The sequence below is a fragment of the Amphiura filiformis genome, unplaced genomic scaffold (assembly GCF_039555335.1).
Source record: "Amphiura filiformis unplaced genomic scaffold, Afil_fr2py scaffold_119, whole genome shotgun sequence".
Classification (NCBI taxonomy): Eukaryota; Metazoa; Echinodermata; class Ophiuroidea; order Amphilepidida; family Amphiuridae; genus Amphiura; species Amphiura filiformis.
In genome coordinates, this window is record NW_027305583.1 from 101475 (window position 1) to 124250 (window position 22776).

The 22776-nt window shown below is 36.1% G+C and overlaps 1 protein-coding gene across 1 annotated transcript in view; it reads right to left on the bottom strand.

The window, feature by feature from the left end:
- LOC140145035 (uncharacterized) overlaps window positions 1-22776 on the bottom strand; it is a 63521-nt gene that overhangs the window by 11622 nt on the left and 29123 nt on the right. Inside the window, exons 3-10 of the mRNA XM_072166826.1 lie at window positions 20210-20652; window positions 19791-19867; window positions 17445-17630; window positions 14993-15063; window positions 11501-11678; window positions 8768-8893; window positions 8220-8421; window positions 5922-6063 (exon numbers count right to left, since the gene is read on the bottom strand). Coding sequence (XP_072022927.1) covers window positions 5922-6063; window positions 8220-8421; window positions 8768-8893; window positions 11501-11678; window positions 14993-15063; window positions 17445-17630; window positions 19791-19867; window positions 20210-20652 — 1425 coding nt within the window. The remainder of the gene's footprint in view (window positions 1-5921; window positions 6064-8219; window positions 8422-8767; window positions 8894-11500; window positions 11679-14992; window positions 15064-17444; window positions 17631-19790; window positions 19868-20209; window positions 20653-22776) is intronic.

The window sequence follows — 22776 nt, forward strand, 5'->3', positions numbered from 1 at the left end:
ATATTATTTGATAATTCTTTATATACTGTTTTCATTCACTGTAAAAATTTTGTGAACATGGCCAAAGCTTGTATTTGGCCAATGTTGAAATCAAAGTTTTTAATAGTTTTTAATATGTTCAAAATCTTTGTGAAATGTGTTTATTTATTTCAAATACTAAATGGACACTAAAAAGATTTTATTGTTATTTAAAGACTATGCTGTCTCAAATCTTTTAACTGTTTGATTATTTTGTATCAAAAACATGCCTTTTATGCAGTATTTTGGAAATCTGAAATCTTTTCTTTTGTTGAAAAATTCCCCCTAGTTTTGTTTGGGGTTTTTGCGTGCAATTTCTGAAATTTGATGAAATTTCTTGCAATATCAAGTTTTAGTATGTTCAAAATCAAAATTGTTTTATAATTTGTGAAATGTGTTTATTTATTTCAAATACTAAATGATGAATTTTCTTGTTATACAGTTTGTCCACTCTGAAGTACAAAGTGACAATGCGCGCGTATACAGCGCGTTAACAATGCGTAGTGCTGCGTCTCTGCTGCAGGTATGCGTGCCTTCAAAGTCGGCACAATGTGTGTGTCCGCGTCTGTACTTTGTACTTCAGAGTGGACTGACTGTAAATACTATGCTGTCTCAAATCTTTTAACTGTTTGATTATTTTGTTTAAAAAACATTCCTTTTATGCAGTATTTTGGAAATCTGAAATCTTTTCTTTTGTTGAAAAATTCCCCCAGTTTTGTTTGGGTTTTTGCGTGCAATTTCTGAATTTTGAATTTTATAATTTTGATAAAAGTGCTTTGTATTTCAATTTGATGAGCTGTGTTGGTTACATTTTAAAATTGTAAATATGGGTTAGTTTGCCCATTTTAAGTTCATGATTGCATATGCCTATATATATTTATGGATCCTATGTATTTAAATATTTTGTTAAATTATTTTGATGTATTTTGATGTATACTTTAATGTGCATTTTAATGTATATTTTAATGAGACCCCTGGGCCTCATGGAAGAACAGAGGATACCTTAAAACATCCACTGAATGAGTAACCCATGCAAAAGAAGAAATAAAACAAACAAACACATTGTCAATCATACTTGTTTATCAATCAAATCTAACCACAAGACTAAGCATGGTGGCACAATACGTGCCGGATGCGTACGTTTATCCACCAACTTTCACCAATCACAAGCCAGATTCATTTAAAGATGCATTACATCATGAACAATTTCAGTTAGGCCAGAAAAATTGGCCTAACTCCCCATAGAGTCCCGTGTTAAAAATGTCAACCGCAAGTCAAAGTCAGTAGTCCACTTGGGAAGCTAACAAACAGGGAGTACGGTGACTGAAAAGATCAGATGTGAAAATCTATCAATTGTGCACAAATAATTGAATCAGAATTTTAAGCTTAAATGTAATAGCCAGAGTATGCACAATTGGCAAGTGGTCTACGAAGAAGTCTAAGTTCACCATGGAGATTGAAGAGGCTGGTGGCATACCTTTCCTTGATGTCAAAGTACAGAGATCTGACACTAGCTAGAGTTTCGCCATATACCGAAAACCTACTCATAGTGATCAATATGTCACCATATGTCTGCCAACAACAGTGTTGTCAATACACTGGTTCACAGAGCACTGCCTCTGTGTGATGAAGAACATCGAAAAGACTAACTCAAACACATTGAAAAAGCGTTGAAAAAGAATGGCTATCCCTCAAACCTCATACACAAGGCAATCAAGAAACAGACAGGAGAACAATCAGAAGAATTGATGGACGATGTACACAAAGGCGTTACCTTCATGCCATATGTGACCCCTCGGCACAACTGAGCCCGGATGTTGCCAGTGCCACTATTGAGATATGCTCCATCGAACTTAACAATAAACAATAGGAAACAAAGGATTTATTGACTGTTTTATTGATTTTTCACTACTTAAATGTCAAGTACTATAGACATGATATACTTCATTTTAAAGCTAATTTCAAGCAAAATATTTTGGTTGAATATCTCAAAAATAATGATTGGCGACTTCCGGGCTCATTTGTGCCAAGGGGTCACATATATCAAAGGTGTATCAGACAAAATCTGTCGGTTTCTAAACCGTGCAGGGGTCAAAACATTCTACTCTAGGTCGGCCAAATTAAGAGACATCCTAAGCCACCCAAAAGATCCTCTGCGCAAGGATCGTGTACCATGTGCGTACTCTATACCTTGCAGTTGTGATGAGAAATACATATGCCAAACCAAACAACCACTAAAGGTCAGAATATCTGTACACCGAAGAGCCACAAGACAAAAGAAAGAAGAGGGCTCGGCATTAGCTGAACATGCTTGCAAAGAAGGCCATGAACCTCTGTGGACCAAACATCAAAACTGGCACAAGTTTCTCACTTGGGGATGAGGTTGACCCGTGAAGCGTTGGAAATCAGAGTTAATGAAACTTCTACTATCAATAGAAATGACGGCAAAGACATCAGTCGTATGTGGCGCTCTCTATTTTCAAACAACCAATCACAGAGCCGCTAATCTTTACCATGTCGTATGTGGCGCTCTCTATTTTTAAACAACCAATCACAGAGCCGCTAATCTGTACCACATCCGCAATTAAGTGATATAAACGCTCATTGTGCATACAATCAATCAATCGGTCCACGAGTGGCCAAACGGTTCCTGGTAAGCCGTATACTTCTATTACAGTATATGCAGTCTACCTGTTCTCTGTTGACAAGTGGCAGTCTTTATTGAACAGCTCTTTTCAGAGGTAACGAACCTTTCAATTTAGCAGATAGGCGAGGTCTGCTTGCTTTCTGATGACAAGGGGCAGTCTTCGGTTAACGGCTATTTTCAGAGCCACCAAACCTTTAATATATTTAGCAGATAGGCGAGGTCTGCTTGTTTCTGTAGACAAGAGGCAGTCTTCAGTGAATGGCTCTTTTCAGAGCCACCAAACCTTTAAAATCAGCAGATAGGCGAGGTCTGCTTCTTTCTGTAGACAAGGGGCAGTCTTCAGTGAACGGCTCTTTTCAGAGTCATCAAGATCTTTATATTAGCAGATAGGCGAGATCTGCCTGTTCTCTGTTGACAAGGGGCAGTCTTCAGTGAACGGCTCTTTTCAGAGTCATCAGTAGGCAAGGGGCGGTCTACATGTCTCATTCTTATGTATTTTGTCCTGAAGAAGTCAGAGCTACTCCTGACGAAAGCTTGACAGTTCCAAACTTGTCCGACAGTGAACCCACTAAAAACCAACTAATTCTTATGTGGAGTATGTGTGTAAATAAACAACTAGATGTGAAGCATGCATGAAAGGCTACATCTTTACACATCTGCTTATAGGTGCTAGTATGAACTTTCATTTGATATTCTAAATACCATTCTGAACCAAGCACATGCACCTCAAATAAAACTTAGCTTCTAGCTCTTGTCAGGCAAACATAGTCCAAACGTCCCTTAAACGTACTATGAAAACCAATAAAATCCTGAATTGTTTGAGAATAAATGCGTTGGATGCATAACATACATGCATTTCTAGACAATCGCAATTGAAAATATTTGTGCTGAGCTTACCTTTCTAAAATTTAATTAGACTATGTATTTAAATTAAAGTGGTTTTAAATTAGAGCATATAAACTGGCCTCACAAACAAATATAATTTTTCACAAGGTCATATCTTAAAATCCTCTCCATAAAAATGAACAAAAATTGCACACAGTATTATTTCAATACTCTACTCTAAAAACTGGTCAGTAACCAAACAGTTGTCTAACTAACACAACAGCAAAATGCACTGACATGGAACACCTTCCTGGACCACATTCACAACGCACACCGACATCGCCTGGCTAATAATTACTTGGTACACCAGAGATACTAAAATCAATACCGGGATCGATACATGTGAATGTGCTATGCACGATTTTGATATTCAGACGAAAATCGTTGGATACCGGGGTAGAAAATGATAAATATCTCCCGTAAATGATTTCGTCTAAATAAACCAGATGGGGTTCCTTGCACATAAATATATGTGTTGAACATATATGATAGTCGCATAGCTTGCGTCTTGAGAAAGAAGCTTGCGTCTTGAACTCAAAAACTGACAATAATTTTGATTTTATATGTGCCGAATTCTATAGCGCAGTATTAGACCAATCGTTGAGGTATAGTCTAAAAGCATATGACATATGGCGTACCAATCATGCTCGACTCACACACAGCGAGGTCAGTCACCGGGCTTGGCGGGCTATTGTCAGTAGCCTTAGTCAGATGTTCTTCATCTTCAGCCCATTATGCGTCTCAAAACTATTAAACAGGTCGGAACAAAATGGCCATGCGTGGCGGTGGATTCAACCTACCATGGCGATTTCTGCCATTAAGATAGAGGCGATGTCGCACGATGACACTGTGCAGCGCAACATATTTCTTTTGTTGGGTTCTAATTATTTGCCTGCACATCATGAACAAAAATTACACACAGGGTTACTTCAATACTTTACTCTAAACACATGTCAGTAACCAAACAGTTGTCCACCTGACACAATAGTAAAATGCACTGACATGGAACAGCTTCCGGGATCACATTCACAGGCCAATAATTGGAACCCAGCAAAGGAAATCTGTTGCGCTGTGAATGTGTTCCAGGAAGGTGTTCCATGTCAGTGAATTTTGCTGTTGTGTCAGTTGGACAACTGTTTGGTTACTGACCAGTTTTTAGAGCAGATTATTGAACTGAGTAATCCTGTGTGCATTTTTTGTTCATTTTTATTTAGAGGATTTTAAGATATGCCATTGTGAAAAATTTTCTTTTTGAGGTCATGCATTTACTTAACAGATTTATGTAAGTAGAATCCTGAATTGTATTTATGTATGCATTATTGCTTAAAACTACACTAACAACACTCAAAGCTTGATTTCGCGGATGGTGACATGAATTTAGACGTATCACAAGACCAGTATGAAATGCACTCTAAATATGACATCGGGAAATTAGGTATTTCACGTACAGAAATACAACTTAAGTATAGTTTTAAGTAATATTGCATACATAAATATAATTCCACTTAGATTCCACTTAAATAAATCTGTTAAGTATATGCTTTAATTTTAAAAACACTTTCTTGAAAATCCATAGTCTAATTTTAAAATTATTATAGAAAGGTAAGCTTATAATACAAAGATTTTCAATTGTGATTTTCTAGAAATGCATGTGTTTTCGAGATAGATCAGTATGTGAAATACATATTTTGAAAAAGGAAAAATTGAGGTCTGTAAATTGTTGAATTGGAAGAGCTTCATAAAAGAAACTATAATACCAATTTTCATCAAGAAAAGTAAAAAATTCAACATAGACCAATAGGCCCTATGTGATGCATCTGACGAATAGTAACATGTATGAGATTGCAAGAATGTCATTTTGCCCGGGAGGATACTGAAAAGAAATCACCTGACATTGAACGAAAATATGACGAAAAAGAGACTGGACCCCAAATTATACAAATTTTGAACATTGGCAAGTATTTATAACATTAAAAAAAAGACCCTTTTGAAACAAATTTTCATGAAATTGAGGGCTATCAATAAATCAAAATGGATGAAAATGCACCTCAAATCTAAACTAAATGGTTAAAAATGCAACCCGATATTTAGTTAATAAAACTCCACCCACAAATATGCAGTACATTAGGGGCTGTGCAATTATAATTATGAGCCCTGGGGGAGAATAAAATTTCCAAACGCCTTGCCCAAAAACCCCCCCCCCCGACCTGCCCAAAATCATTCCCCCCCCCCTTCTCAGCCTTCCGCAAAATTCTTTGCCCCTCTCCCCATGTACATGCCAAATTTTTGGGCTCATAATTATTGCACAGCCTCTTTCCATACCCTCGTTTTCACTAAGAACACCCAGCCCAGCCAGAATATCCTTATTTACCTTGCTAGCTCTTAGACGAGTGATGTTGCACATGTTATCATAGGCAAGGAAGAATTTGCTCCATTCTTCAAATGGGACATCTTGGAGAAGTGTATACAAAAACGTAAGCATGAACAGAAATGCTTGTGAAGGAGACTCCGATCTGGAAATAATGTGACACATAAAAACATGTCAATTAAGACATTGAATTAAAAAAGAAAAAAAAAACGATAAGTGAAGTGTAGACTGTAACCTTGGACCCCATATGACCCCTATATGACCTTTGACCCACCTCTGTTTGGATCACATGTATCAGGACATAATGAATAATTGTAAAATTTTAACCAATTAGGGTCAATTAATAATATGTCTCTACCAAAAGATTAATAAATCCAAGTCATATGGAAAACAAGCAACGTATCTGGATTTAATGGCCAATTTTCTATTTTTTACCATTGGATCAATGACTTCTAATGACCCTAGATCATGACTTTGACCCCACACTTCATGGAAGCACAAGTGTGACTATATTGTGTGCAAGAAGCATACATATCCATTGAAGTATCTGGATATATAGTGACCAATAGATCAAGGGTTAACATACCACAGATACACAAACGGACGGACAGATACCAAATTAATACCTATCGGTTTTTGTTACTGCACGAGTCAACAAAGTCACAACTTATGCTTGCGTAAATTCAGAAATGTGCAGGTCAGTCACCCCTTACGCAAAGCGTAGTTCACGTTGGTGCTATGCCCAGATGTGTGGATGCAATTCTATATCAATCCACGATGTTATGAGTTCTGTTATAAGCTTGTGGAAAAATGAGTCAATGCGACCATTTGGTGTCCTAAACCAACAATGACCTCATTTGACCTATACATGAACTTTGAGTCAAAATTCCATACTACCATACACATAGATATATAATCGCTGATCACAGGATCTTACAAGCATTCATTTTTTTAATTATTGAAAAAGGTGGTCTCCATATTAAAGCTTCTTATTGACCCGGTGGGTTCAGTTTGTATTTAAAGGTAGGACGTATGACCGTTCCAGGATTTGCAAATGACCCCTATTTCACAGGGAATTGAGGACATTTGCAGCAATTTTACCCCTATTTTGCGCGAAATCAAGGAAAATTGCCCCCAAAAACCTCCCCTATTTTTATCATTTTGAGAACGCATTTTCATTTCACCCCCTTATCACGAGGAATCAAGGACATTTTTCCGAAATAAATACCCCTATTTTTACCATTTCAAGGACGCTTTTGAATTTTCCCCCTATATCACGGGGAAATGAGCAGTAAAACACGGACGAAAGTCCTAGAAATACACCCTATTTTTCATTTCAAGGACAATTTTGCTCCAAAACACCCCTAATTTGGACAATCGCGAACAATTTTGTCCTCGAAAATTCCGCGGACATTTCTTGAAAAGTATCCCTAATTGGAACCATCATGCGTACACATTGTCAATGAAGACTGAACCCACCGGGCTTATTGACACCATGTATTCTTGTGGTTTTACTCTAGTGCTCAACGATCCCACTTGTGTCACTTATAATGGTAATGAGCATTTCCTTGATCTTGTTTTTGTATCTGATCGTTCTTATGTTAAGTCATGTGAAAGTTCTTATAATTTAGATAATATTGTGATCATAGTGCTGTAGTACTTACACTCGATTTGTATAAATTGAAAGCAAAGTACTATTGATAAACCAGTGTATTGAAGAGGGCAAATTTTGCGAGGTTTTATATAAACGCTTTAAGAAAACTGGTTCCCATATTGCTGAACAGTAATTTAAGGATTGCAGTAAAAATCTTAAAAGTGCAATTCGTAGAAGTTAAAAACTATTCTCTTGGTATTCTAAAACTGCTGGCTCTAATCCTAGGAGATTTGGAATTACGTTAGGTCTTGTACCAAAGAGTCTTCTCAACTTTCTTACAAAACTGAAAATGGAGATTTGACTATAATCCTGTTGACATTGCTGATGCTTTCAATAGTCATTTGTCAAGTATCTTTGGGAAGGCATCTGTTCCAATTGATATGTCATCTTTCTCAGATGCTCCTCCCTCTCATTGTGCTGCTTGTTTTTCTTTGGAATTATTTTCTGTTGAGGAGGTTGCTGGTATTCTAAATGAATTGGGACTCTAGTAAATCTCCTGGTCCTGATGTAATTCTTCCAGTTTTCTTAAAATCATGTGACATTAATTCTGTGTAAAACGATTGAGAGATAACATGCATTATAATGCCACGTGCCTCTCAAATTCTAAACAGTTGGACCTTCCCATAATAGCAGTTAACAATTCTTACCGGTATATAGGACTGAAGGTTTCTATAAAACCACCAGCGCTTACTGCAAACAGGTACCCCCGGGATTTGGCATGCAGTCCTTCCTTTCCTCCGGTGTCTTTGTTACACGGAGCTGGGGTGTCAGAACCATGACCTTCCACCTCACAGTCTCTCATTATAGATGTAACTGCTTGTGCCTGGTCATCAAGCATTCTCCTGGCTCCTATGTAATTAACACACAAGATGCCAATGATACATGAACACTAACACTAAAAGGATATTCAGAGATTTTGTGTGCAGGATCCTCAATTTTTGGAATTTTTGCATGTACACAAAGAGCACCTCAAAATAAACAGATTCAACTTCCAAGTATTTTATTTTTATGAGCACAACTAAAATGGCCAAACTGCATATCTCTGGAACCATATACAGTTATGTTCGTGTTTTCTGAAAAATAAAGCTCCAAGATCGATTCATGTAATATGAAAAACTAAATTTTGATTTTGGCCAACATCATACTCATTTAGCTTGTTTACATCACAATCTTATTTGTAAGAATTTACACACACCTTGATTTGAAATTACAGATTGACCAACTTCCAAGATTGAAGGGTGTTTTTTCATCGTGTCTGACACTTTCTTACTCAACTGCTCATCAGTCTCACTTGGCTCATAAACGCTGTCATCAGTGGTATCTATTAAAAAGAAAAGATAAGCAAACAGATCCAGTTGAAAAGATGACATGTGCAGAAGGCATAAATGCAGGGTGGCTATACAGATTACTTTAAGTTTACATTCAATCACAATTGATCAAAAACATATTTTGTGCATGTATGCCTATAGAGAGAGGGTATGCAATACAACGTCACTCATGAAACTCATACGAGTCCGAGTCCTTGGTGTCCGAGTCCAAGTCTGAGTCCGAGTCCTTATGTATCAAATTCAAGCCCTGGGGTTTTCACCAATACTTTATCAACGTAGGTCTATACTTAACCAGAATTTTAGTTCTATATTATATTCTTGTAAGTACATAATTTGCTAGTCATACCTAGCATGCCAGGTATTGTTTTGGGGCTGTGCAATAATTATGCAGAGCCCGGAGAGGGGTGAAATTACAAAAAGTGCTTATCCCCTCTTGGCCTGCCAAAAATCGCTTGCCCCACCCACCCCCCCGGCCTGCCAAAAATCTTTGCACCCCCTTTGCACATGCCATTTTGGGGGTCCCAATTTACAAACCTTAAGGGCTGGGGTATGAACGTTTGGACAATATTTTATAGTGGGACATTAGAGCACATCAGACCTATCGAATTGCATTCTGAATACGCTATGTAATACACATTTTATGGCAAATCATTAAAAATTGATATTTTTGATATTTAAAACAGTACTCAAAGTAAACTTTATAAATCTGATGATTTATATTTGAAGTGTATGTAGGTGGGATGAAAAGCCGACGTTCAATTGAAAATTTTGACCTTGCGTATTGAAGCTATTGATTTTTTTTCCCCAAAACACCAAAAAAAATTAGGTCCTTTTGGGAAAAAAATCCATATCTTCAATATGAAATGTCAAAATTTTCAATTGATCGTCGGCTTTTCCTCCCAGCTACGTACACTTTAAGAATATATCATTAAATTTATCAAATTCACTTCGAGGACTGTTATATTTCAAAAATGTGAAAAATATCAAATTTTATTAATTTGCCATCAAATTTGTATTATATCGTGATTTTCATAAAATGAAAATTATTTGATATCAGAAAGACATTCTTCGTATTCAGAATGCAATTCAAATCTGATGTGCTCTCATGTCCCACTAAAAAATACTGTCGAAACGCTCTAAACGCTCATTCCAGTTCCCTTAAGGGTTCCAAAATGAGCGTTCATTGCGTTTCGACAGTATTTTTGTGGGACATGAGCACCTCAGACCTATCGAATTGCATTCTGAATACGAAGCATGTCTTTCTGATATCAAATAATTTTCATTTTTGAAAATCACAATATAATACAAATTTTATGACAAATTATAAAATTTGATATTTTTCAAATTTATGATATATAACAGTCCTCGAAGTAAATTATATAAATCTAATGATATATTCTTAAAGTGTATGTAGCAGGGAGGAAAAGCCGATGGTCAATTGAAAATTTTGACCTTTCATATTGAAGATATGGATTTTTTTCCCAAAAAGACCTAATTTTTTTTGGTGTTATGGGAAAAAAATCCATATCTTTAATACGAAAGGTCAAAATTTTCAATTGATCGTCGGCTTTTCATCCCACCTACATACACTTTAAGTATAAATCATCAGATTTATAAAGTTTACTTCAAGTACTGTTAAATATCAAAAATATCAATTTTAATGATTTGCCATAAAATGTGTATTAAATTGCGAATTTCAAAAATCAAAATTATTTGATATCAGAATGACATTCTTCGTATTCAGAATGCAATTGATATGTCTGATGTGCTGTCATGTCCCAAAATAAATACTGTCCAAACGTTCATACCCCAGCCCTTAAATCAGGCATGAGAATCTTCCTGCTTTTTTGAGGTCCAAATTTCTGTTTTTGGCCTTTTTACGTACTTCAGGCTTTTTCAAACTTTTCAGGTGATGTGATCATTGATAGAGCATAAGAAGTTTACAATGATCGAAAATAAAAGACCTAAAAAGACCCTATTTTGCCGGACTCGAGGAGGACTCAAAGCCGCGTCCCCGAGTCCTTGGGGTCCGAGTCCGAGTCCTTAGCTTCCGAGTCCGAGTCCTTGAAAAAGGACTCGAGTCCGAGTCCCGAGTCCTCCAACACTGATATTCAAACAAAGAACTAGCTAACCTTCAGATCCATTCAAAGACCAGTATCAATAACTATTTTTCTGTATAGGGAACAAAATTGTTTTGAGCAAATGAGTTACAATATGGATCTGATTTGAAAGCTTATTTATGCAATTTTCTATGATGAGCAGGTGAACAAGATTTATTTAAAGGGGCATTTCGTGATCCACAGCCTCATCCCCCCACTTTTCTCAAAAAAGGTTGAGATTTTTTTATCACTGGAAACCTCTGGCTACACAATGTTTATGTACAAAATATTTCTTGCAGATTAATTCGTTTTGCAAAGATATCGTGAAATTTGAATTTCGTTCTGGTGATCCAGAACGAAATTACAACGTATTGTCTATGGAGCATTTTGAAATTTTGGGAATAGGCTTTTTTCGTGGATATGTACTGAAAAATATCATAAAAAGAGGATGCTAGGATCACGAAATCCTCCTTTAAATATTGTAATCAAGATTATAAATACCTTTCTTTTTAATTTCTTTCACTTTCACCCCACAATGTTGCAAGAATTCCTTTGGAGTTGTTGGAATATTAAGTTTTTCCATTTCCTTTTTGTGTTCTGTGCAGAAAGCTGATCCACTTGCTGGTTGATTTGTACAAGTATCAGGCAGTTTAATAAGCGGCAAAGAGCTGACAGAGTTCTGTAAAGTATCAATTGTTTGAAGTAAAAATCAATTTAAGTTAAGCAGAAGACCAAAACTAAAAAAATGCAGTATATGGGCATGATGGACCTATACAATATTCATCAATATTTATATATTTCAGTCAATTATATACATTTTGGAATTAAGATTTCACACCACCAAATAGTATATATGGTTGTGCGCCCTTGAATTTCACTTCTCAGAAAAACCCATTGATAAACCCATTGATTCTGAATTTAAGCATTAAAATGAGCATAAATTTGCATAATTTTAGCCAAATTTAGATTGGTCATGATTAGTAATATTAATTCCTGCAAGTGTACCACAGATGGGAGAGATCGAATAACTTTTAATGATTTTAAGCAGCCTTTTCTTCACAGAAACACCGGCATGGTTTTGACTGAAAAATAGGAAATTCTCAGACATCGTAGACTTTGAGGGCCAGTCGTAAAAAATAATGACTGTCAACATATATTTTTTCCCAGCCAGAGAGATCAGGCAAGGGCTGATTTGAACCATCATAGCTGTCGCTTAAAACTGTGAAGGAAAAATGATGTTTTCTTAAGGCAAATTTAGCACATATCTCTATGGGACTCTGATTTGGTGGTGTGAGATCTGAATGGAGCTGTGTGTGTGAGTCTCAACTTTTGATTGAGCAAGTTAGGCCTGTGCCTAATTCGTGTTTGGATTCACCGAAGAAGTGCATTGACTGAATTTATGTAATAAAAGGCTAAAATTGAAGAGAACTGCAACATTTGCTACCAGTGCTAAGGTGAGTTTAGGACCCAAAATGTGTGTTTGAGTGAAAGATTCCATTTCGTAGAGTGACTTAGGCCCATGCAATGTAATCGTAATATTTTGTAAGCTTACATCATCAATGGCATTGCAATGACTCAGTGCCAGATAGAGAAGACATTGCAGTATGGTGCTAAGGTACTGGTCGGAACTCATGAAATAGGCGCCTCGATCAGGTAAGCTAACGGTTTGTGTGTTGGTGGGGGGGGGGGGTAGGCTAAGCTTATGATTCCACTACTGGAAACCCAGGTAATGTTGACAATCATGATGGTATGCAATGACTCAGTGCCACATGTAGAAGACATCAGTATTTGGTGGCACGTGGGCTATGGCACTGGTTGGAGCTCATAAAATGTGACCATGGATCAGGTAAGCTTATGGGGGGGGTAGACTTAAGATTTCACTAATAGGCCATATAATTCAACACTTAAAATTCAGACATTGTGGTCATGTTCTTCTTTGTTTTTGTGTGTCTGCCTGGTTACTTGTCCCTCTTGACTGTAAATTGCTGAAAGCCTAAGTCTTGGTGAATTTTTAACATGGTAATCACAATGCTTATCTTCAGTAGATAGCAGATGTCACACAATGATTCTGCTTGAAAAAAATTAACCAGCTCCTTGCTCAAATTATGCTAAAAATAAGTTAATTAGATTAAAATAGTCTGAAATTAAGGATAATCAGAAACATGTTGCATCATTCATGGAGCTGTGTGTGTGAGTCTCAACTTTTGATTGAGCAAGTTAGCCCTGTGCCTAATTCGTGTTTGGATTCACCAAAGAAGTGCATTGACTGAATTTATGTAATAAAAGGCTAAAATTGAAGAGAATTAACTGCAACATTTGCTACTAATATACCAGTGCTAAGGTGAGTTTAGGACCCAAAATGTGTGTTTGAGTGAAAGATTCCATTTCGTAGAGTAGGCCCATGCAATGTAATCATAATATTTTGTAAGCTTACATCATCAATGGCATGCAATGACTCAGTGCCAGATAGAGAAGACATTGCAGTATGGTGCTAGGGTACTGGTCGGAACTCATGAAATAGGCGCCTGGATCAGGTAAACTTACGGTTTGTGTGTTGGTCGGGGGGGTAGGCTAAGCTTATGATTCCACTACTGGTAACCCAGGTAATGTTTACAATCATGATGGTATGCAATGACTCAGTGCCAGATGTAGGCCTAGAAGACATCAGTATATAGTGGCACGTGGGCTAGGGCACTGGTTGGAGCTAATAAAATGTGTCCATGGATCAGGTAAGCTTATGGGGGGGGGGGGGGTAGACTTAAGATTTCACTAATAGGCCATATAATTCAACACTTATAATTCAGACATTTTGGTCATGTTCTTCTTTGTTTTTGTGTGTCTGCCTGGTTACTTGTTCCTCTTGACTGTAAATTGCTGAAAGCCTAAGTCTTGGTGAATTTTTAACATGGTAATCACAATGTTATCTTCAGTAGATAGCAGATGTCACAGACACAATGATTCTGCTTGAAAAAAAAATTAACCAGCTTCTGGCTCAAATTATGCTAAAAATAAGTTAATTAGATTAAAATAGTCTGAAATTAAGGATAATCAGAAACATGCTGCATCATTCAGATTTTACACCACCAAATAGTATATATGGTTGTGCGCCTTCACTTCTCAGAAAAACCCATTGAGTCGCTCCTATGAAGAAAAAACGATGTTTTCTTAAGGCAAATTTAGCACATATCTCTATGGGACTCTGATTTGGTGGTGTGAGATCTTAAGGCTGCAACTGTGACAAATGTGGAAATGAGAACAGAAGACTGAACTTAGATATTCAATCAAATAATAATGACATCAGAAATTATCCAAATAGAAAACAATACTAACAGTTGTTTGACATAATCACTATGTTTGAACTGTCAAGTTTACAATTAGGAATAGGATTAGAGTGAATGAAATATCATTTATACAATATTTGTTGCCATAGCTTGATGACATATAATAGAGCCTATAGGCCTTGCAAGTTGCCAGTCGTACAGTTTCTTTTAAGAATATTGTACACAGTGACTGACGGATAGCGAGAAAAAACTGTTCAAGTCAAAAGTTGTTATATCTGAGTTGATAACGATGCTGTCATTAACATGATGCCCTGCGCTATTTTTCTATTGGATAGTTTTCCAAGTGTACATGTACCAAAATAATTATTCACTTTGATAAAATTGTGTTGAATTGGATGTGTATTAATTGACTTCATTCCACCATTTTTTTAACTGTCGGATGAAATTGGGTGATTATCCACTGACTGTTCACACACAAAATCAGCTTTCATTTGATAGGTACAAACATTCAAAAATATGCTTCATGATTTAAAGGCAATATATTAACCCTAAAATAAAAATTCATTTCATTCAGTTTTGTGAATGATGATCTGCAGTAAAATCAGGTATATATCAAAAAATTATTGTGTATTGTGAGATGACCCTGGGAGATGAACCAAATCCTATGTATGTGCTTGTTTATTACCGTGCAGCTAGTGTGATGTATACTTACAGTAGTTCGCATTGAGCACACATTGAATGTTATTTTCCATATTCCATCAACAACATGAAGATACCGGCAGCCTAAACAAAATATAATAAAATATAATACTAATAAAATTATCATAACTGCATACTTGTCTTGCAACATATTCACTGTATACATTTTGCAATAGTTACTAGTATATTCAACTGGTTTGTGACAGCAAACGGCATATAGATAACCTTTTAAATATTGTGTACAATGCAAGAGGTGCAGCAGTCATGAAACAGTTAACAGGTCTATGAAAAGAGTAGCTATTGATAAAAAAATTATAGGCCAAAAAGTCTGCTTTCTGCCATTTAATCCAGAACAGAATCAAAAGAATACTGGAGGAAAACCCACACAGAGAGCAGGCGAGCGCTTCAGGTTGGTCTGAACCCTGGATTCATGGAAACTTTCGGGCCTCATAACTACTAAATTGTTGGTGTAAAGTTTATAAAAGTAAGTTCATCTGTGAGGTCAACTTTGAGCCAAAATGCCATTTTTGGCCCCAAATCCCAAAAAAATAACGGTTTTTGGCCCACTTCTTTTTCGTGCAACGTAACAAAAAAATTCTTGGGCCCAATTTTTTTTTTTTATTAATTTTTAAAAACTAGATAAAAAATCTAGGAGAGGTTTTTTTTAGTTTTTTTTAATTTTGACCAACTTCCCCAAAAATATTTGAAATTTGGGCGAAAATCTGGTTTTTTAAACCATTTTTGGCAAGCACCCATAAAGCGATAAACCTCCATGCTGAAGCTGGCCCTTGATCTAATGGTTGGAATTTGGGCAGGAAGAAAATTCCATAATTGGGCTGTAGATGGGAGAAATGATCTTTCACAGCTGACAAGGTTTGATTTTGGAACTTCCAACGCTAGGTTATAGGATTTCACAGACTGTTGCAACCTGGAGTCATGGACATGGATGTCAGGCATCAGCTAACATAATAACTTAGGGGCATCCTTGTAGAAATAGGATAGAAGATTAAGGTGGCTGCTCCAACTGAACTGCAGTGGCTCAATGGCTGAATACGACGATCTTCATAATCAGTCATTGGCAGATCAATGACACTCAAATATGCAAGCAAAAATTAATTAGTTCAAGGTTAAGCCACATAGATGTTCTTAGATGCGCAAATATAGACCACTTAACTTTTCTGAAATTATTATAGGTCATTATAATGTCAAATTAACCAATGGTCCACAGGTGACCCTCTCAGATTTTGATGACTCTTGCTCATTCCCATTGAAAACACACAGCAAATGTTAAACTTGGCAGTGGCACTTTAAGATTTTGGGTATTAGAGTGCAAAGTGTTTGGTATTTTCAATGGGAATGAAGCAAGTCCTGCCTAACCGCGATGGAGTTGAGAACCAAAGCTACATAGTTAGCTCTAATATACATGTTTATATCTGGTGTGACTTTCAATTCCATTATCGGGGTGGAACATGAAGGTGCATTTGTCATCCCTATTCATATACACATCAGTAAGCCCGTTTACAAGCAAAAGTAAGGTCAAAGTCCAAAATTTGAACGGGCCAATCGCGAAACAACAGAGCATAATTTTATTTGTATGTATGTGTTAATTTTTGGAACAATTCATTACTCGGATGAAGTTTCATAGAAATCTAAGAGGATCAATTGGAAACTTTTCTTAAAAATGGTTGATTTTACACAGAATGACCCTATAGCATTAGGGGTGGTGCAATAATTATGTGTACCCCCGGGGTGGTGAATTATAGGGGGGGCAAAGATTTTTTGGCACGGCCAAATGGGGGGGCAAGAGATTTTTGGCAGACCATTTTGAGAATTCACCACCCGGGGGTAAACATAATTATTGCACCACCCCTTAGTTTTCTTTACTGTCTATGCCTATAGTAACCTGTCTATGCCTATAGTAACCTGTATTGTGTGCCTTAATTTTGTTTGTTGATTTATTTGATCGTTATGCTTCTAATTTTGATATTTTCACAATTAATGATAAGAAGATAGGATAAACCACTTCTATTTAATTTTATGTTCCTTGCATTCATGTAGAATATAATAAAACTAAAATCTCAATTTTTGTCTCTGTTGACATAGCCTGATTTACTAATATGTTGGGTTAGAAATTATTCCTACCTTTGTAAATATTAAAAGCATACTTAGTTGAACATATATCCAAATAAATCTTCAGTGATCGGCCTCTCGTATATGTTATGCTGTTAGTATATTAGAAGTAACGGGTATGTGCCTACCAGCATCACGAAGTAGGTGCTTATCAGTATAAAAAAGGTCATTGGGTACAAAAAAAATCAAATCGGGCAGTGAAAAAACTTGCATACCATAATAAATTGACCATGTACTTCCATTTGTTATTTATAAGCAAATATGATTTGTTTGTTACAGGTATAATTCAACCAGGATTAAACACACAAAAAAGTGAACAAAAATTGACAATTTACCTTTTGCTTCACAATATGCAGTGCATTCATGTGCATATATTGCTTTTTGCCTTTCCTTGTTGATGAATTCAAAAGCTTCTTCCAAGCTGTTGCTCTTAAATTTGAAATTCGCCTTGCCAAGTCTCCTCAATTCTTCTTCAACCTCCCCATTAAAGTACAAACTGCTGACTAGCTTTCTGTCAATCCCTGTCAACACAACATATAATATGCTAAATATGGCAATCAAAATACACATGCTCACTTCAAAAAGTTACCCTTGTGATAAACCGTAAAGATTTGTCTAATGGCGCACTTGGACTCCTTTTCCTTGTGGTAAATTTCATGTGCAAATAGAAAACTCCTCAAATCCTACAAAATCCCAACATATTAAGAAAAATGCCCTTATTTGCTCGAGCAATTTATACAGGGCATCCCAATAAAAACAGAACGCTCATTGCGCTCTCTTTTTTCTCCTATTTCTGAAAAATTGATCAAATGTATTTTGGTATGTAAAGAAACCTTTATAAATCGTTAGCTTTAATAAACCAAAACAATTATTTTAATCGGCTCACAATTTTTGAAGATATGCCCTCTTTAAGAAATGTACCCGTTTTATACTTTGTCCACAGATGAGGTTTGGCTACTACATCAAAGATTAAAATGAAACACACGGTTAAAGATATGGATAGATAAAAGCATTAGGATTTGGGACACATTCACTATGACAAGGATGACCAGCTAGCCTCCAACATCTTCGCAACCGTATTACTATTATGATTCGCAAGTATACGGCGCTCAAAGAGTACGCGATGCAATTGATGCAATGAGGACTAGGTCTGAAACCTGTATTCGTCAAGGAGGCAACCAGATACCGGGCTAAGCAGCACAGTAAACCCACTTCAGAAGAACCAAGGACATACCAAACAGCCCTTTTCAGACTTTTTTTTAAAAAACAAAAAGAGTAAATGACAGGTTGTAAATATAAAAAAAAAAAGCAAGAAAAAACAAAATAAGAAAGTTAGAAACATAATAAAACAAATAGGCATAAATAACCAAGAAAAAAATTAAATGCAAGTATGGCAAGATAAGTCCCATCCTATACATGTACATCCATTTTGCCCATAAGTTAAAGACACTTAACACAATCCATAGCCCATAAGCCCACCGGTAAAGCACATTCCCTAATAAAGTTAGTTATTTTATAAAGGGGTGCTTGATATGCATGGTACATGTACTCCTTTTCAATCTTTGAATAGCCAAACCTCCTCCGTGGACAGAGTGAAAAACTGGTACATTTCTTCAAAAGAGCATATATCTTCAAAAGTTGTGAGACGTTTGAAATATTTCTTTTGGTTCATTAAAGCTAAAGAAAAAAGGTTTCTTTACATGTACATACCAAAATATATTTGATTACCTTTTCAGAAATAGGAGAAAAAGAGGGCGCAATGAGGGTTCTTTTTTTATTGGGACACACTGCATATTGAGATTTAAGTTGTAATCTTATTTGATTGAATATTGATACCTATTGTGAGATTGAAATTGAATAAAAATTTAATGTAAATATTAAATTATTGGTGGGGTCCATGAGCATTGTCCCTGTGGGAGTGTCCCCGGAAACGCCTGAATTTTAAGGTTTACAATTCAAGGAAACTGATATTTTGTGGTTTTTGTTTTGTTTTTCTTTGTTTTGTTTTTGCTTACTTCGATAATTAGGGCCTAGAGTTATTTGCAGCCGTATCAGTACACCTGTGGACTTGACAGGCAAGCAGGGGTCAAGGGAGAAGAGAAGAGAAAGAGGAGAAAAGGAGAAAAAGTTAAATCACTTGTAATTGAGTAGGTCTATGTCTAAATAAACCGCACTGTCGGGTCAATCAAAGTATGCCCTATTTTAATATATAGGCCTGTGGTTATTTTAGGCATTGCTTGCAGGCGGGTCCACCGCCCAAAAGCATGTGAAAATTACTGTGAGCCCGTCGATATGCAGGGCCCGTCATATTTTGTCATCAAACATCGATTCGTGCATGCTTTAGTTGCGAATCTGGGGCCTATAAAGTGTCAGTGTAACATTTAAAATTGTGCAAATTGAGTTCGGGCCCTTTTTTGTTATAAAAAGCAATGATATATATAATGTAAAAATGATGCACAAAAATGATGGGACAACTAAAAAAGTCAATAGGTGTGTAACTTAGTATTCAAAAAGGAATTAGATTATTAATTTGGGTATTTGGCACTCTGTTTACGTATTGAATTGGGATGTGAACCCTCAACGTTCTAGGGATATAGGCCACACTGACCGCCAGTACACCGCAGTAATGACTGTTTCAAATTAATGCACAGACTTAATTTCCCCACCTAATGGGTATATACCTTGTTTTTCATCTCCTCCAGCAAAGGCTTCAGTGTAACTATCTGCAAATCCCTCAAAGGTTGTCCAACAATGGAGACTGCAAAGGCAAAAACAGCAAAATGTAATAATAAGTATTATACAATGTGTGTTTGAAATATGCATGCTTTTTTTGGTGTAGTATACAATAAATAGTTGACCATTTGGTGTTTGATCACACAAAGTAATAAAAACGGCAATAATTTACAGGTCCTACCTGCTTAGGGTTAGTTTGACAAATTTTCAACATCCTAGCTCTAAGGTCATTTTTTGAAGTCAATTTATGTGGATGTTTGCAACTTTTATGAGTGCCCCCTCCCAACCCAAAGTTATACATACTATCAATAAACATTTGTATACTCATGATGATGGCTTACTAAATGGTGTGTGTGTGTCTACTTACTGTAGGGAGCAGTAGTGGTCAAACACTCTCCTGCTGAAAACAACACCATCAGTTGCCTCAATGATAGGCTGTTTCTCTTCATACATTTGAAATGCACCCTTGAAGCCATGCTGCGTCAAATTATAGTTTCTTCTGCATTTTGCACATCTCAGGGTTATCTTCCTCTTATCGGAAACACCTCCAACATCAACATATCTAATAGCTATAGCCTGGTTGTGTTTTGAGAGCATATAGGGATCACCAGTGTCAGAGTTGACACAACCAAACTGGCAATATCCAAGTGGTGGAGCAAGTATGGAATGCCTGGCCGGGTCTTTGTATGGCGGTATGTCTAATCTAACCAGTTGGTCGAAAATTGCATCTCCATCCAAGGCTGCCACACTCTCCGAAATGTTCTGCAGGAATTCCGTCTTTCTCTCCGTCACTGGAATACTTCCTGGAATCTAGATTGTAAATAGAAAACATTTTTACATACACATACAGAAGTGTTCTTTATATTTTTGTAAATTATAATCAAACATTTTTGGGTGGGTCGCTATTAGCAACAGTAAAATCTAATTTAATGCTGGTGGTAATTGTTTTTAGTGAGATGATCAATTTCATCATGATGTTTGAAGATGGAAACATTGAAGACATAAGACGTACATTGACTGATCGTTAATGGTAACAGGTTGCTGGCCGATTTACAGTAAAGGGTGTAACTTTGGATTTTGAACATTTTGATCGGTAGTGGTCTAAAAAGGCTATAAAATACATGATTTTTGGCCACACAAGTCATCTAGTTAGCAGCTACCTTGGGCAGCATAATCATCTTTACTGCATTCAGTTATGGCAAGCTAAAGTGTCTTTGATGTATTATGGCCTTTTTGATGTATTAAAAACAGTAAAACTTTTAAGAAGCCCTGTGTTTTTTCTTCATTTAGTTCATGGATAATTTTTCTTATGCTGAAAGTGTAGTCATATGTTCAGTATAAACTGCCACATAAGTTTTAATTGTGACATGCCATCTATTTTTGAGAAACTGACTTTGATATTTGTCGTTTTGGAGGCTTCATTTTCTGTTAACAATTGTTAACAAACTTTGTGGGTATAGCTTAGGTTCATAATTCATTGTTATTTCTTCACTTCTTATTGGTTTATAACAGTGGATAACTGAACTTGAAATGGGGAACAAAAAGTAGCCAATTCCTGGTGGCCAATAAGCAAACTTTTGAAATTTTTAGAAAAGCTCGACTTCATAGAGTCAATTTTCCGTTAACAAACTGTTCAGCCCGCTTGTGCAAACATAAATAAAAGGGCTCATCCAAAGGGCTTATCAAAATGTAGCAAAGTACATGTAGATCCTAAAGTCACTTGTCTTTAAACAGTGGAGATATACATCACCGTTTGAAAATGGGACCCAGTACAAATTTTCTGTTAACACTTGAAGCCTCCAAAACAACTGAAGTCTCTGAAACAACAATCCGATTAATTATCATCTTTGCACATTTGGTGTGTTTCATACTGATATCTGCATTGTAATTGTTACTTGATACATGTATGTGCAGAATGTCATAAATTTAATTAAGTGTTGATATTATAGTTAATGTTTGAAAAATGATGTATACCGCTTCACATGCAAGTTAACACCATATTTAACAAGTGGGTGAAAAATGGTGTTCATTTCAAAAATACTAGTTCAACAATGATGAGCATGAAGCCTCTGAAACAAAAAAAGCCACATTTCATGACTTGCTGTGATAATTTACTACATGTCACAACTGAAATTCAATGCTTAGAAGCAAAGCATGAAAATTGATAATTCTAATATAGTTGTTATCCTATTTTTTCATGTCAACTTGTACATGTGGTAGTTAGCCAAATATTTTACTTTTATGAATACGTGTGCTGTTAACTGAAGCCTCCGAAACAGTAATTGCTAGAATTACCAATTCTACAAAATAACTCCCAATTTCTGTGGAATTTGGCTGGGAGTAGTATTTGTACATGTACATGAAGTTAAATATCTTAGGAACCAAATTTAACTTAAAAACTATATATTCAAGGTTGTGAAATTTCCATTATAAATGACAGTAGATGTTAAGGTGGTACTGGTATTACACCCCTTGATAAATTTGTGACTATTTTTGCATTTTTCTCAAAAATTAATAAAACACTGGTAACAAAAGTTATGTACATTATATGGGCAAGGAATCCAGATACTACACTGGAATTTCAGTGACTCAAGGCAAGTAGTTATTGATTTATTGATCAAATATTGGTTTTCCCTCATTTTGACTGTAACTCCACAACTGTTGTCTGTGCTGAAATAAAATTTTCAGTGCAGTAGTTGCAGTCATTGCCCCTATAATATTATACATATGACAGTGTTCAAGCTATGACTTACATTAGGTTGCCAGAATGGTGGGAACTTTAAGTGAAAGATATCCTACTTAAAGCTAAAGGAACATTTTCTAGAGTGAAATTTGTGTAGAAACTGAATCTGACATAAACAATGCATAATGATCAACTTGAAAATTTTCCCATAGCACTGTACAGGCATACTTCTGCCAAGTCCTCAAATTTGA